At 42.2% G+C, this 15,330-nt stretch overlaps 3 protein-coding genes across 4 annotated transcripts in view; 1 reads left to right on the forward strand and 2 right to left on the reverse strand.

Annotated features, from left to right (window-relative positions):
* The window catches only part of LOC125993512 (rapamycin-insensitive companion of mTOR), a 20,278-nt gene extending 18,595 nt beyond the window's left edge, over nt 1-1,683 (forward strand). For both annotated transcript variants that reach the window (XM_049762090.1, XM_049762088.1), the window contains one exon: nt 25-1,683. In XM_049762090.1, the coding sequence (XP_049618047.1) occupies nt 25-105 (81 nt within the window). In that variant the 3' untranslated portion in view covers nt 106-1,683. The remainder of the gene's footprint in view (nt 1-24) is intronic.
* npc1l1 (NPC1-like 1) lies at nt 1,678-10,958 on the reverse strand. The gene is made up of 20 exons (XM_049762091.2): nt 10,705-10,958; nt 9,666-9,836; nt 8,679-9,584; nt 8,286-8,579; nt 7,995-8,218; nt 7,818-7,918; nt 7,406-7,578; nt 7,205-7,333; nt 6,941-7,123; nt 6,740-6,854; nt 6,129-6,394; nt 5,953-6,042; nt 5,672-5,862; nt 4,811-4,938; nt 4,572-4,701; nt 4,197-4,487; nt 3,329-3,560; nt 3,073-3,186; nt 2,833-2,995; nt 1,678-2,636 (listed from the first exon to the last, which is right to left on the reverse strand). The coding sequence occupies exons 1-20, from the start codon at nt 10,744-10,746 to the stop codon at nt 2,419-2,421; spliced, it is 4,161 nt and encodes a 1,386-aa protein (XP_049618048.1). The 5' UTR covers nt 10,747-10,958; the 3' UTR covers nt 1,678-2,418.
* A 1,879-nt stretch (nt 10,959-12,837) lies between these two features.
* On the reverse strand, nt 12,838-15,231 carry nono (non-POU domain containing, octamer-binding). The gene has a single exon (XM_049762640.2). It carries the CDS (start codon nt 15,115-15,117, stop codon nt 13,849-13,851), a length of 1,269 nt encoding a protein of 422 aa, XP_049618597.1. The 5' UTR covers nt 15,118-15,231; the 3' UTR covers nt 12,838-13,848.
* Between the last annotated feature and the right edge of the window lie 99 nt (nt 15,232-15,330).

The raw sequence follows: 15,330 nt of genomic DNA on the forward strand, positions 1-15,330 counted from the left end.
TAATGTTTGTCTTGATTACTTTAGATGTATGAGGAAGCTGAGGCAATCTTGACAAAACTGCCAAAACCTGGTGAAAAGGAAGAGGACCCTTCTGCAGAATCCTGATCCTCCTCCTCCCCGCCTGTGTATTGCCTACCAGTCCCTGAGCACGCCACCCAATAATGAACCACGAAAGACTGACAAACAGATATGGCTCCAAGGGTGGGTGCAGGTTTGGCGTGTCTCGGTCGCTGAAAACAAGAGTACAAGTAGGCAAGGAAGAAGTGAAGGAGAAAGAGAGGGTTGCGTCACTCGCTCTTCTTCAAATAAAGAACAGCTGGAAATGAAGAACATCAGTAACTGCAAACAAAGTTTTACCGCCTAATGCTGTTTCAAATTTTTTAACGGGCGAAAAAGAGGAGCATCTTAACCAAATACTGTTTTCAGAGGGTTGGCAAAGTTTAGCAACACTCAATAATGCATCACAAAATCAAACTGGATCAAAAGGACAAATGACTCACGCTGTTTCAAAAGGAAAAAAAAAAATCTATTGACTGTCACCTTCCAGAGGTTGTCTTCTGTCATGACAGAAATTTTTCACCCTGTGAGTCCACACATCCTGTGTGCTTTCTATCCCTCAGAAACAAAACACTAAAAAAAGGGTCCTGCTGTTTAATTTTTTTAGGATCTGGAGTCTTTGTGATTCACATTCACCCACCTGTGATCTGTACAAGCCACGTGTGTTTATGCTTCTCTTTTCCTTACTTTCCCGCAACTTGTAGCCTCCCGTCAGGAGAGAGAGCAGTTTCTTTTCCTTTCTGATTTCTTGTATCTGAGACAATCAAACATCTGTAGTATTGTCATCTTAAGCGCTATACAGTATAAGCCACCTTTACCAAGTACATGAGAAGAATAGCATGTAGTTTTATGCTAGATATCATCCTTTTTGCATCATGTCCTCCTTCAGCCATTGCATTTTTTGGTAAGCTTCTGTTTCTTTAGTCAGGAAGTGCGATGATATAGAGCTAAGTGCGCTGTATCTGCTATTCATTGTGTAGAATGAGTTAATAGAAGGTTTGCACCAAAACCCGCATCTTCCCAGCATCTCCCCAACATTATGCCTTCTTACCTCCGTGCTCCACTTCCACTGCATGTGTAACGCGCATGGGCCAAGTTACTTTGTTTCCTTCTTGTAACACTTTTTTTTAAGGTCGCCATTACAGTGTAGGGGTAGAAATACCCTCGATCCCCTCCCACACACACACACACACACACACACACACCATGCAATATCACTGTCAGCGGCTAAAATGGCAGGGGGTGACTAAATAATCTGTACAAGGATGCCAGGGAGATGGGATTAGATTGATCTCTGCTTCCACTGGCTTGTTTTTTGCTCTAATGCTGCTACACAAATGGACTCATAGAGAGATGATTCATAGATCAGCTGAGTGATGTCAGATCTGATCTATTTATTATATGTCTGTACCATAGTGAGCTCAACCAGAGAAGAAAAAAGTTATTTATATTTTCCTCAAGACTGTATTATAATTTAATAAGTTCTTTTTTTTTTTTTGTTGCCTGAATTGTGGTTTCCCCTGTATATTGTGTACAGTATGTTTTGGGGCATTAATGACCTAAAGAAACATACAATCCTATCAAAGGGATGCATTGTTAATTAAAAAAAGATGGAAATACCCTTTTTATTTGTTTCCGTTTTTTGTAGCTTGTTTCGAGTTGAAGGCAAACAAAATGTATTCACAATTCTGATGTAGAACAGTTTTGTATCGACCGTATTTAAGAAAATAGAAGTTTGATCAGTATCGTAACTAACAGGTTGTATCTGGACCTGCTATCACTTTTGTACGACCGAACCAAACCTTGCTAGAGTGCATTGTGTACAGTTTGGGTGCGAAAGTATATTTATTTTCTGCCACACTAAGAAAATACAATAAAGTCTGTAAGTGACAATACATATTAGAAAGCTCCTGCAAAACAGGCACCAAAGTGCAAATTGTTTTTGAACTGCATTTTGAGAAAACGTTGGAGTGTGTTCCTTTAATTCAGTGCTAATGTAAAGTACATCCACAAAATAATTACATTTCATAAAAAGTATAAAATCCAAGAACATCTGTCCACTTCTTGTCCTAACATAAATGAAAACATGAAAGAACAACAGTGCAATGCTTGTGAGGAGGTATGTGCTCACTCTCTTCCCATATTAGTGTAAAGAGAGTCCAATACACAATTGTGAGTTGTTGTGATCAGGGCTTCAGGCCACTTCTGATGGAGGTATGTAGTCAGGTTAATGATTTCCATATGGAGCTAAATACACCCTGGCATCCCCTCTATTTGCTTGTCCATGTCCAGTTTTGTTTGGTATAGAGGTATTTATTTACTCATCAGAGCTTTATAATAGTCTGTTTAGTTGTTTTGAGCTCAAAAACGGTCATTTTTCACTTCTTCCTGTTCGTGTTTCATACTCTGTGGTGGGCCATTAGTGTAAACAGCAGCCTTTGTAGCGTTAGAGTGAGGCTCCGACTTTCTCTCGTTGTCTTCGTAGCTCATGTTATCTCGACTTGTCAGCTCCAATCGCTGGCAGGTCTTTGCTTGTGCCTGCTGGATCTGCAGCAGCACGGCTTTATTCACTCCAGGTCCTGGTTAAAGCACAAATGGAGATTAAGTGTTTGTATGACACACCACTCAAAGTTTGGGTAAGCAAAAAATTAAAAGAGATCAAATTGAGTGTACTGGCAAAAGTGACGGAACTGTTGATCAGGTCATAAAACCCCAAATGAGAATACCCCTAACTTTTCATGAGTCGCGTAGACGATGTTTAAAAAAAAAACGTACCGAAATAGCTCAGCGCCACAGGGAGGAAGATGAGTCCGTGAGCCAACCCCAGAAGTGTGATCACCAGGTTGAGGCGGAAGAAGAAGATCTGGATAAGTTGCGCTTTGGCAAAGGCCAAAACAAGGATGCCGGGCAGGTTGGTCATAGCAACACCAGCAAACACCTTCAAAGTTCAAAGCAAATACTCTAAGATTACAACTTGGAAACGTCTTCATATCAATAGTAGACTTTGTAACTTACTGCACTGCCCATGTTGGCGGTGGCTTCTTTTGCTCGCTCCACATGTGTGGGTTTTGTGCTGAGAGCAAACGATCTTGTCATGTGAGACACAAATTCCACAGAAATGCCCACTGCCTGTAAACAATGGCAACCAAGAGAAGATCAACACAGAAAACAAAAAACAACATAAAGAAACAGACAAATTGATGGAGTCTTACTGCACCAGACTGCTTTGATTGTTCGATTGAATAACTGACCATCAAATCTGTTTACTTACTGTAACCAAGTTAATGAGGGCCACTGCGTTGTAATGGATTCCCCAGAGTGTCATGACCCCAACAGTGTCCACAATGATCATGATGATGGTAATGAGGTTGAGCAGGCCGGAGCGCAGGTCCAAGCCCAGGAGCAGACAGCACACGATGAATGTTGGCAGTAGACACAGTGAGATGTTGAAGAGGCCCTCCGGTACGATAGTCAGGTATTGCTCGTAGAAAACGTTGGTCACCCTGGGAGGGGAAGCGTTTCAAATCATCAACAGATCCAGTAGATGTCGCTTCCCATGATCCATAGTCTTTTTGATTCATGATTCATAGTCTTCAGCGGGCCACGTATGATTGATTTTATGAAGCAATGCTTCGGGCCAGTTTAAATTTAGACCGGAATTTGGTCCATATATAAGGCGCACCTGACTATAAGGCGCACTGTCGGCTTTTGAGAAAATTTGAGGTTTTTAGGAGCGCCTAGTCCGGAAAATACGGTATATAACTATGTACTGTGGAATAAATATTCAAATTTAGGTTGCTAATCTGATAATGTGTAGGCCCACCACCCGTTTTACACAAACCGACATCTTGATGTCTTGTATCGGGCGTTTCAGTGTTTGCAATTGATTTTGCTAAAAATAAAAAAAAAACTGAAAACGGAGGGGAAATGGCAACAAACCCCCTAAAAAATAATTTAAAATATTTAAAATCTTGATGGAAAAAAACTGTCAATATGTAAACAATATGCTTGTTTGTGTCTGCTTTAGTGCACTGAGTTTGGAACACATTTGAAGATCAACTGTTTGGTGCTGCATCAGACATGGCAGATAGATGAAACGATGAAAACAAAGAATGATGTCAACAGCAAGAACTTCTTACGTGTAAGGGAAGACCTCAAAGTCCGGAGAGGTTCCCTCTATCTTCCGCATGCCCTCAGTGATCTTGGCGGCCAGCTCTCTGGCCCTCAATAGTGCTGCAGTGAACTCTTGAGAGTTGGTCAGAGGTGTGTGGTAAGCCATGAAGCGAGAGGCTGTGTGCACAGACAAAAGCGCCGCCATATATAAGGTCTCCCTTTGTGAAAACCGTTTGGATTGTGATTTTTGAGATGTCTCACCAATAATTTCTCCACTGTCGTCTCTCACCACAGCCGTGTCATAGGCTCCAAGTCCTCTTCACGATGAAATCACAGCCAAGTGAGTATGCAGTTTGTCGGTCACGATAACTTTGTGTGTGTACTTTACGAACAATACACACCCTTTGGGACACTGCAGGTCAGGCCTGTTAGCCAAGAAGTTAGGAAGAAAGCGGTTGAACTCTTCCACCGTGGGCCGCAGGACGCCATCTGCGGGGATCGCCATACACTTTCGTCCACAGAGAAGAGGAGCTATGATGATATGAGGGCATGGTGGGTTTATTATTTAGAAAGCCGTAAAAGCACATCATTTGGTAGACTTGTAGTGAACGTGCATTGCATCATCAACAGCCATGCTCACATTTGTCTGCAGAACAGAACTTTCCAGCATTTGGACCAAAGCTGTAAAGTCGACAACATCTGGATCCCGGGTTCAGCCAGTCGATGAAATCATCAACCCAGGAGTTTGCAGGGATGCCAATGTAAGATCTACAGACCAAATAATAACATGATATAAATTAACTGGAGTAAACGTGAATAATATTGTCACTGTTCTTTTAAAAGCTGGTGTTGTAAAAACTGTGAAGTGTTTTTTCGAAAAAAAATCATTCAAATCATTCATGGTAGATGTGTTTTTAATTGGACAGTGCCAATATGAGATACCTCAGTTAAGAATCCTCACAAATATAATATTTTGTTATTTAAAGGCTTCTTTGTACCACAAAGTAAATAGCATTGTAAATTTGCATCCAGCCTCTTGGTAAAAGAGACTAACCCAGATTTTAACAGCAATATTAGTCCAGTTTTACATTACAAAAGGCGATAACAGTGCATTATACAGTATACAGGTATTCAAAATGTCGTGCGCATAGATGGAAATAAATTGTTGGCCTTCACATTGATTTCAATTTTAAAATATCTAGCACCCACTTTGTACGAGGATACTGGATAGTCACTTTTAAGTTCTGTCAAATTTGCTTTGTATCACGTATCAAAGGTATAATCGTTTTCTAATCTTGGCACACTCGGTGACAAGTGACCTTTATCAGCCCAGAGCGGATCATGTAACTGACATTTTAACTATCAGATCTGATTGTGAAGATATAAACGTTGCTACTAAGATATCAGTTGGTTCAAGGTCAATATAATATGCTTTTTGCTGTGTCGCATTGAATGACAGCGTCAAATCTGAGCGGCAAGATTTTGAATGCAAAGGACTCACAGTTCAGGGTGATTGGCGGCATATTGAATCTTCTGGATCATTGAGTACTGGTCGCAGCCAACACTGGAACACACGCCGTTCATACCCTCCACTGTGGCAAAATTGAAGCCTCTTTTTGTTACAAAATAAACTGGGACGCCAACTTCCAAGTATTTGTATAAATACTGGAAATAATCCAGCATATATGAGCCCTGCAAACGAGAAAAATACTTTTGTGAGGCATCATAAAAAGAGCAAAAACAATGATTATGTGCAGTCTGCAAATACTGTATCGCACTGACCTTGGGCATCGCCAGTTCCTGATCCAAACCCACTGTCACGTTGAACATGAGGTACAGAGAAGCACTGAACATGAAGAGGAACACCAACATCTGATGAGAAAGTGGGGGTGGAACACCTTTTGAACATGGCAGTAGTATGATGTCAGAATAATGAAAGTAACTCTTAGAGGTTATACCACAATGAATCTCATGTAACGGTTCAGCAGCACGGGAGCGTAATAGTTCCTCATGAGGGGCAACAGGAAGCCCTCGTTGGGCTTGTCGGGTTTCTGGGTCTTTACGGTGACGCAGCAGAGCAGCTCGCAGCGGTTTTTGTCTTGGCGCCGGGCGTCCAGAGAGAGCAGTGCCACAAACGCTGTCATCTGGAGGACAAAGTCCATAAGCACAGCCAAAGCTGCGTACAAAGCGAAGGTCTTCACTGCAGGCATGGTGGACAGGGCACCTTGAAGGAAAAACAAACACGGCACATTGTACAGAAATTGCAAAAAAAATTATTTTTATTTTGTTCAATGTTTTACCAGGTAAGTCAATTGAGAACGCTTTCTCATTTACAATGACACCCTGGAGGCAAGGTGTGTAAAGTGTCTTGCCCAAGGACACAACAACACAGAGCTGGGTTCTTCCTTCCGGTTTCTGAACGACCCGCTCTACTGCCTGAGCCATGGCCGCCAACATATTAAATTGCCAATCATGACATTGTACAACGCCATAGTATCCTTTTAGAACTGAGGAATATGTTATGTATTGATAAAACTGTCTAGAATGGCAGAAGAATATTTTTCCTTACCCAAAAAGAAGCAAACAGACTCAGAGAGACTGCACAGGAGCATGCTGGGAGCAACGTTTCCAAGCACGCGGCCAATCTGCTGCTCTCTTTTCTCTCCAGGCTGCCGCACATCTCTCTGCCAAAACGTTAGACCAAATAGTCATGATAAACACACTCAGAAAAATGTTACACAGTAAAGTCACGGTCTAGAAAAATAAACACCTGATATTCCAGAACAAAGATGAAAATGTTGTCAGCTCCGACAGCAAGTACCAGGAACGGTACGACCTGCAGGATGACCAACGAGGAGGGAATTCCGATCCAAAAGTAGAAACCCATGGAGGCCAGCACCGAGCAGCCAACCACCATAATCCCACCGAGACCCACAAGAAACTTTGAATCCACCTAGAATAAATGCAGACAATTGGAAAATTCCTTCGGAACTACGATTGTCTATAGACCATGCCATGTGTAAGTAAGTCTTACCAGTATGCGTCTCCAAGAAGAATACTCTCCCAGAGCAACAGCGATGTAAACAAAGATGACGGCGTAGCTGATCATGAAGATGGGAATGTCTTCTGCTGTAGTTCGATTGATCTCATCCTCCAGAGACCTCTGTGGACAGAAACGGATCCATACTTTTCTGCTGGAAAACATCATTTGTGACTTTCCAGATTTTTACCACACCTCTGCCATGTATGCAAACGTAAAATTGGCGGTCGGGTTTCTCTGGTAGTCTTGGACAATTTTCAGAAACTCTTTCTCCCACTGCATGGCTACGTTGTATTTTACGTCGGTCCTCGGATAGTTGTTGAGGGAGAAGGTTAAAATGAAGGCCTCTGCGTTGGTGTACTCGTCACCTGGAAGGGCAAATATGTTTGAAAGCACGATGTTTATTTATTTTTAAATAAGTACTAATGTGGATGCAAAATCTACAGTCAAATAGCAGTTTGTTGTTTGTCTTGGGAGAGGAATCCTGGTGGACTCCTTGATCTGATAGACACCTTAGTCTAATTCCCATTTTAATACAACCCCCTTTTAAAACCGATCACTTGAGAATCACTTGTTCAAACTGAGGTTGGTGCTACAAGCCGCTCACCCTGATAGCCGCCGACAGCCAGGAAGGGAAAGACGGGACCTCCATAGTCAGCCATGCAGCTCAGTCCTAGATCAGTGATGTCTTTGAATGATAGAGGTGAACTTGAGAAGACACAGAGAGAAAAAGGTCTCTGAGTGAACGCTGTGGCAGTTTGCATGCATCTTCAGGAGTGCTTACTTGAGGCAGTAGATGAGGTGATCTCTCCAATCCACTTCTTTGGTCTCCCCCAGCTCAGTCATGTTCACCTTGGCATTGATGTTGTCCAGGCTGTTCTGAAAATATTGTGGCAGACTGTTGACGGCACAGTCGGTCAGGGCGGGGTTGTTGGGGTTCAGTGGTGCAAAACACACGTCCTTCAGACTTGCTGTGCGATTTAGGTCATCTGACCAGAACTCAATATCCTAAGAAAAATCAAAGAAGTAGTTAATCATCTTGATTAGCCTCTAAATCGGTTCCTGTGACGTTAACCTGTATTTTTTTCTGGAGATGCAGCATTTCAATGATGAGCTCTTTGGAGACAAGCCCACTGAAGTTCTGTGGCCCAAAGAGCAAAGAGTCATAAATGTGGCCTTTTCTGCCTGGTGCCGTCAAAATCAGCTGGTTGGTCCTGAAGAACGGGCCAAAATGTTTGTCGTGAAAATCTTTCTCCTGACGAGCTCGGCTGTTGGGAGCCGACCAGAGCTCCACTGGGTCAGTTGTGAGCTCCATGAACATGAGGCCGGTGGCGAACGCAGCGACGACGACAGCCGACACCAGGAGCACCTTAGATGGCGAGGACAGATGACCGAGTCAGACAATTTTGTGTGACAACCAGCATTTTGATACAGAAAGAAAGTGATCTTCTGTGAACCAGAAACTAACCATGAGGGGATAAGTAGCCATGAATGTTCCCCATTTCTGAAACAGAGAGCTAAGGAAGGCCTGAGCGGCCATGCTGTTCTTGTCAGCACACGTCACCTCTGACGGATGAATGGCCCGCTGACTCACATTGTTACAGTTCTGATCTTTGCCTTTCCTCTTCTTTTTCTCTTCATCCTGCTTATTCTTCATCTTGACCAAATAAGAAACCACAAGGAAGAAGATGAAGGAAAAGATCAGGAGGCAGAATAAGATGATGGCAATGACAAGGAAGCCATCCGTGCCCAAAAGTCTGAAGGGTCCCGGTGGCAGTTGGGGAGGTGGAAAGACAGGGCACGAGCCTTTGCAGTCCTGACACGAGCACGCCTGACCTCCGGACGGCGTGGTCTCATTGCACTTCAAGGCTCGCCCATTGTAGGGAATCATACCCTTCGGTACTCCCTCCGTTTCTCCCGGCTTTATGAGTCTGAAATCAATGTCCAGTGGCGCCAGACCGTTGCCCGTATCTCCCTGGAAATCGTACCAGCGCTGGGGGGTGCACAACTTGGCGCCGTAGCGGCCGCACATAGTGGCGATGGCGAAGCCTCCCGTGGCAGGGATCCGTACATTTTGACACGACTGGAAGGCGGCGTCTGCAAAGGTGGTGGAGATGTATGCCTGGTACGCCACCACAGCCTCTCTGGTCTTTCCGAGGTGAGTGACATTCGCGACCTTTGTGACTTTGACTGTCTGGCTCTGGTTTGGGCTGCAGGTGTTGATACAGTGCAGGTGGGCAAAGTTTTCAGCACAAGAAGGGCAGCGCACCAGCAGGGCCTTAGATAGGGTCAAACTCATTTCCAAGGATGACAACTGCTTTATGGAGCAACATGCAAATGTGTTGCCAACTCCCTTGTCCAACATGGGACACACCTGCATTTGAGGAACATGTTTAACAAGAGGGTTAGTTGTTTTGTTTGATATGAGTTTCATTTTCTCGCCATCACTACAGACCTGTTGAAGTTTGCGGTAGTGTTCTCCCGTCAGTTCTCGGGCCTGGCTATAATTTCGGCAGGGGACAATGGGAGGGATGAGGGTCCCTCCCACTGTAGGATTTCTGCCACATTCTTCGTAGAACTCACAGTAGCCGGGTTGATGCTCAGTCTGTGAAAGAACCTGCACAGTCTGAAACACAATCGGAATGAGAATGACCATCAAGAAATAATGACAGTTGAAACAATTTTAATATATTCATTCCTAATTGTAACCTAATTTATGCTACACATAAGAAAGATATCAAACAATTTCCCCCATTAGGATACTACATGATCATCTGCAACTGTTCTACTTCTACGACACTTTCTGTCTTAACTTACACCATTTTTGTATATTTTTAATGAAAGTGAAAAAAAATGTTAACATTTGCAAATACAAACAAGATCTGATTTATCATGACTTATACAGCTTTAAGCTTCCAAAGATGTCAGCAGTTAACCCCATAAAGTTTATCATCCTGGCTTCGGGCCTGTACTGTGCACTGCACCGACCTAATCAACATCAACGGAAATGATAAACAGCAACATTTCAAGGTTGATTAATTTGACATTTATGATGTCATTAACATCCACACACTACCGGCTTTTAAAAGTATGCTCATAACTAAAATGTGGTATTAAAACAAGCAGCTGAAAAACACATCCTTAATGTTTGTATTATTATTAAATTGTACAAATTACACTTTTTATCATCCATTTAAAAGCATTTTATCGAGCAGTTTTCTTTTGTCAGCAAAAAAATTTAACACGTATTTACGTAAATAGATTTACATTACAATTGATTAAAAAGTCAACAAAATCCAGAATAAAGTGTATTAGAATAACTCACATAGTCACAATATAAACACAATAGAAATAAGAGGAGGAAGTATTATACTAATTTACATCACATTTCAATTATACTGTTGTACTAAACTTTTTTTTTGTCTGTATGATTCACAGGAAGCAGAGTACTGCTAAAAAAAAAAAAGTCCATATACTGATAAAGACATTCTCACCGTGCATGTCAGAAAAATGATCAGACTTGCGACAAGACGCATGACTTTTGCTGTTTCAACCACAAAAGGATCCTCAGTCACAATCGAAGCGTATCACTCACTGCCGTCCCTGCATTTGATCATCCGCTTGAAGGGAAATCCGAGTCGTCTTGCTTGCCCGTCGCACCTCTGCCAGTCTAACTGTTCACTGCTGGGATTGCACAAACATTCTGACATGTTCAGTTTTAGCACTCCAATGATGTCACGGTCTTATCTGGTCCGATGGCAGATTTGGTCAGAGGCGGTTATAGATGATCAATATCTGCCTGATGATTAACCTGAGCGACGTTGATAGGGTTGCCTGGAGATGCGGACCAACTGTAAGAAACTAGAATATCAACCACACCCTGCTTTCTGCAATTATGCGGAACTCAAATATAATGTGAATGAATTTGAATCATATTACGATGACGTGTTTTGCTCACGCCACTGCCAGGGATATAAATTAAGTCTGTATACTCAGACCTTTAGACCAGTGATTCCCAACAAAGGTGCCATACACACGAGTGTGGTGTGAGAGATCATCATGTTTCTTGTGAGAAATTCAATCCAATTTCAATGAATTTGTTCAAGAATTGTGGATTAATTCTATCTATCTATAATATCTTTGTTTCTTTTATGCCAGGTGTCTTTCGAGACAGGCAAAACAATTAAACAGTCGGTTTGTATGTATACGGAGATGAAAGTGTTACTATTTTGGTATTCATCATTTTTTGGTGGTGTGCCGTGAGTTTTTTCCAATGTAAAATGCCTTGGCTCAGTAAGGGTTGTAAAACTGCTTAAAGCCATCATTTCTTTATTTCTGATGGTTGCAGCATTTTGTCGTTCATCGACAATTTTGGACAAAAATGACGGTAGAAGGCAGGGGCGGCCGTGTCACGTCGATATTATCGCTCCCTTGATCAAATCCTAAACCTGTAATTGACATTGTTATCGTATGTCAAGGTCAAAGCTTTGATAAAAGTGAGCTGCGTGTTGCATGTGTGTGAAGAGCAAAGGTGCGCAAGCATTTGGAAGAATGATAAAACTTAACGGTAGAAAAAGACAAGAAGAAACGGGTCAGATAGGGACTCCCTTGCTCAAACGCTGGCTGAACAATCACCACACAATGTACAGTTTTGCCACTTTATTCAACTGTGCAGCATCATTTACAAAAGTGTTTCCTCCACTTCTACAATTAAATAACATTATGAAATATAAGGAATACTTCACAATCTTATTTTGCGTTCGACAAAATCATGTTAAAGTCATAAAATGACTTTATTTTTAATAACAATTTACAATGATGTGTCACTTTGTGTTTCTGTGGCAACCTTACACTTATACTGTACATTCTGTACAATCATTTCAACTCCATGTGTAACAAAATGACATAATAAAAAGAACCTGATTAATTTATATCAGTATTCACCAAATTGCTCTTAATATTTTCAACATACAACTATATCATTACTGTGTTTACAAGTGATTTATGTGGTAATGCAAGAAAAATAAGGTGAAAAGTCACAATAGTCTTTGCTGTTTTAATGGTGTTGATTTTAAACTAATCATATATTTTCTCTTTTTTTTTAACAATCCATTAATCATTCCCTATGTTGCTCAGCAAGATTTGAACCATCACCTGTTTAATTGTCTGAAAAGATTTTACGCAGTAAAGATAAGAAGCCCCTCAACTATCTGCAATTCAGACATGTTTGTAAAAAAGCCACTCACACGTCCCAACATGCAAATCTGAGTTACTCATCTTTAGTGGGTACTTGGTAGATGAGCCTCCGATAAGATTATCAATATACAAAAAAAAAGAGAAAAATTTAACTGACTGAGCAAAATACCTGCTGAAACATCAACACTTAACCTTTGACCCCATAAGGTCTGCACGCTTGTCTGTATACAGCCCCTTTTACTGCTCTCCAATAAAACATCGCCAAAATATCACAGGTGATATTTTTCAGAGACAGATGTTTCTTTTGATTGGAAGGGGTTTATATACAATGCCATAAATCTGTTTTATAATACAGAATATTTCAGCATGTGAATACACACAATAGGTTAAGTGGAGGCTCAAAATGATAGATGGAAACCTCTTCAGAAGAGTTGTTCAAAAACCTTGAGTTTATTTAAGCATTAATATTTTCTATGGCATGGTATACTGCCACAAAATCGGGTCATTGAAAAGAACATTTGTCAATTTGCACACAAAAACACTTGACAAATTCATTTAATGTTGCAAAAATTAGTACACATTAATGAAGGGCAAGCAGAGCTATATTTTAGAATTAAAACATAACAACCAGACATGACTAATTGGGATTATGTAAAAGATAAGGTAAAAAAGGGTTGTGTGGGTTTGTCTGATTGAAAACATTGATAAGACATCTCTTTGTTAGCAGGAAATTAAGTTTATTGACGCACATAGTCTGCAGACTGACACACCTTTGGTGATACAGGAAAGGGGATTCCTTTCCTGCAATAATGACTCATGATAAGTTGGCATGTTCTGATCAATAGTGCTTTTAGTTAATAACTTACTCTTCACAAATTAGAAACAAAATAAAACACCTTGTCATGGCTTGTTGGTCCACTATTTGACATTTGACCATCTCATCTGTAATTACCTCAAAGATTTAGTGTTATATCTACAACATACAATATTGGGTTAGTTTGCATACAGTATTGGCGCCATCTTGTGAATCATCGAAGGGATTGTTGAAGATGAATTAGTTCCTCAATGACTACGTATTGTCAGGACTATAATGCGTATCAGGCTAACTACAGTGATAAACTTGGTTGATTTAGCTATCCCAAAAATTGCGTGTTTGTGCTTGTCTTTTTCAAAAGGAACTGTCTTAACTCTCAGAGGTTTTCATATAGAATTTAATTACAGAAAACAACAAATTCAGAACAAATATCTTTTTATATCCATACGAAAACAAATAAAACATGGCTCGATTGAGAAGTTAAAAAAAAAAAAAAAGCTAATGCAAAAGTACTATGTAAGGGAAAATAAACATGCATGCCACTTTAAAAAAAAAAAAAAAAGACAAAAGTAAATCTCTGAACTATCATGTCTTTGAAAAAACAAACAGTTGAGTATGCAAACAGGATTTAAAATCTGCGTTGCTTGTTTGGTACATAGTCCCCTGGTCCGGGGAGGCCTCTGGGGAAGCCCCCCTGACCTCCAGGCATGCTGGCATTGCCCGGGCCCACCATGAGAGGAGCGCTGTCTGCCGGCATGCCAGTGGGGCCCATGTGCATCCTCATGTCTTGCTCACGGCTCTCTCCCTGAAAGCTGCCCCTGAAGCCCTCCTGCTGACGTTTCATCATCTCCTCATTGCGCAGGCGCATCTCCTCCTCCCTCCGTCGGCGTTCCTCCTCTTGCCGGAGCTCGGCCTGCTTTCGCTTCTGCACTTCTTGGCTGTGGAGCTCCTCCATCCTGCGCAACTCCTCTTGCCGCCTCAGCAGGTCTTGTCTCATCAGCATCACCTGATGCTCATGTCGTGCTGCCTCCATCTCAGCCTCCAGCTTCTCCTGAGCCTCTTTCATGTTACGGTCCACCATCTCGTACTGTTGCTTCTCCATCTCCATCAGCGCCTTCCAGCGCATAGCGTACTCATACTCAAAGGAACCCGGCTGAGCGAATCGTGGCGGCTGCTCGCGTTCTTTATGGTACTGCTGGTTCTTGTTTATGAGTTTCTCGGACAGACCCTCTTCATCATCTAGCTGCTCCATAGGCTCCACAGTGATGGGGCGAGGGAAGGCTGTAAGGAGATAGGCGCCATCATTGCATTTGTCCAGAGCCTTTCTTGCAGCTGGTTTGGAAGTGTACTCCACGATGCCTTTTCCAGTGGGTCTCCCTCGGTCGTCCACAATGATCACAGCTCGCTCAATTTGCCCAAAAACGGAGAAGGCCTCCTCCAGCAGCTCATTGGACACAAAGTCTGGCAGATTTTTTACAGACAGAGCAGCACCGTGTGTTGCAAACCTAACGCGGATGGGTCTACCTCTGAACGGGGCATCATCCAGCTCAGCTCTGGCGATCTCGGCGATAATTCTAGTCTCCAGGCGGATGAAGCCGAAGCCTCGGTCCTTGTTGACAAAAACCTCAGTGGCCTTGCCATACTTTGCAAACAACTTTTCAATGTCTTCCTCCGTGACCCCGGCAGGCAGGTTTCCGACAAACAGCCTGCTGCGCTGGGTGAAGGTTTTCTCACCAGGCTTCCTGAAGCTGTGCAGGTCCAGTGTGAGGGCCTCGTTCGGGCGGGTTGTGTCACTCGGTTCCTGGCCGTTCGCATTTCCTCCAGGTTTCTTCTGGTCTCCCTGGCCAGAGTGACGGTTTGGACCATGGTTCTGTTGAGGGCCTCGGTTTCCTTGCATTTTTTTTGCAACTCACTAAGAAACCGAGTCGATAAATCGCCCGAATCTCTTTGCAATCGCGGGGTACAGAGACGAGTAAAAATGGCGTGTCTGTATGTTGCGGCGACCCTATTGTGACGTCAAACTAACGCGACGAATACGTTTGAATTTTTTTTAAGTCACACACTGACACACTTTAAAACCATTTTGTTTGATAATAATTATTTTACGTTC

The sequence above is a fragment of the Syngnathus scovelli genome, chromosome 3 (assembly GCF_024217435.2).
Source record: "Syngnathus scovelli strain Florida chromosome 3, RoL_Ssco_1.2, whole genome shotgun sequence".
Taxonomy (NCBI): domain Eukaryota; kingdom Metazoa; phylum Chordata; class Actinopteri; order Syngnathiformes; family Syngnathidae; genus Syngnathus; species Syngnathus scovelli.

Excerpts from the sequence above, each read along its gene's own strand:
- nono (XM_049762640.2), bottom strand. The coding sequence starts at position 15,117 with ATGCAAGGAAACCGAGGCCCTCAACAGAACCATGGTCCAAACCGTCAC.
- npc1l1 (XM_049762091.2), bottom strand. The coding sequence starts at position 10,746 with ATGCGTCTTGTCGCAAGTCTGATCATTTTTCTGACATGCACG. Across the intron at positions 9,837-10,704 it reads TCATTTTTCTGACATGCACG|ACTGTGCAGGTTCTTTCACA; the intron begins GTGAGAATGTCT and ends ATTGTGTTTCAG. Across the intron at positions 4,488-4,571 it reads GACCTGCAGTGTCCCAAAGG|AGGACTTGGAGCCTATGACA; the intron begins GTGTGTATTGTT and ends TTCATCGTGAAG.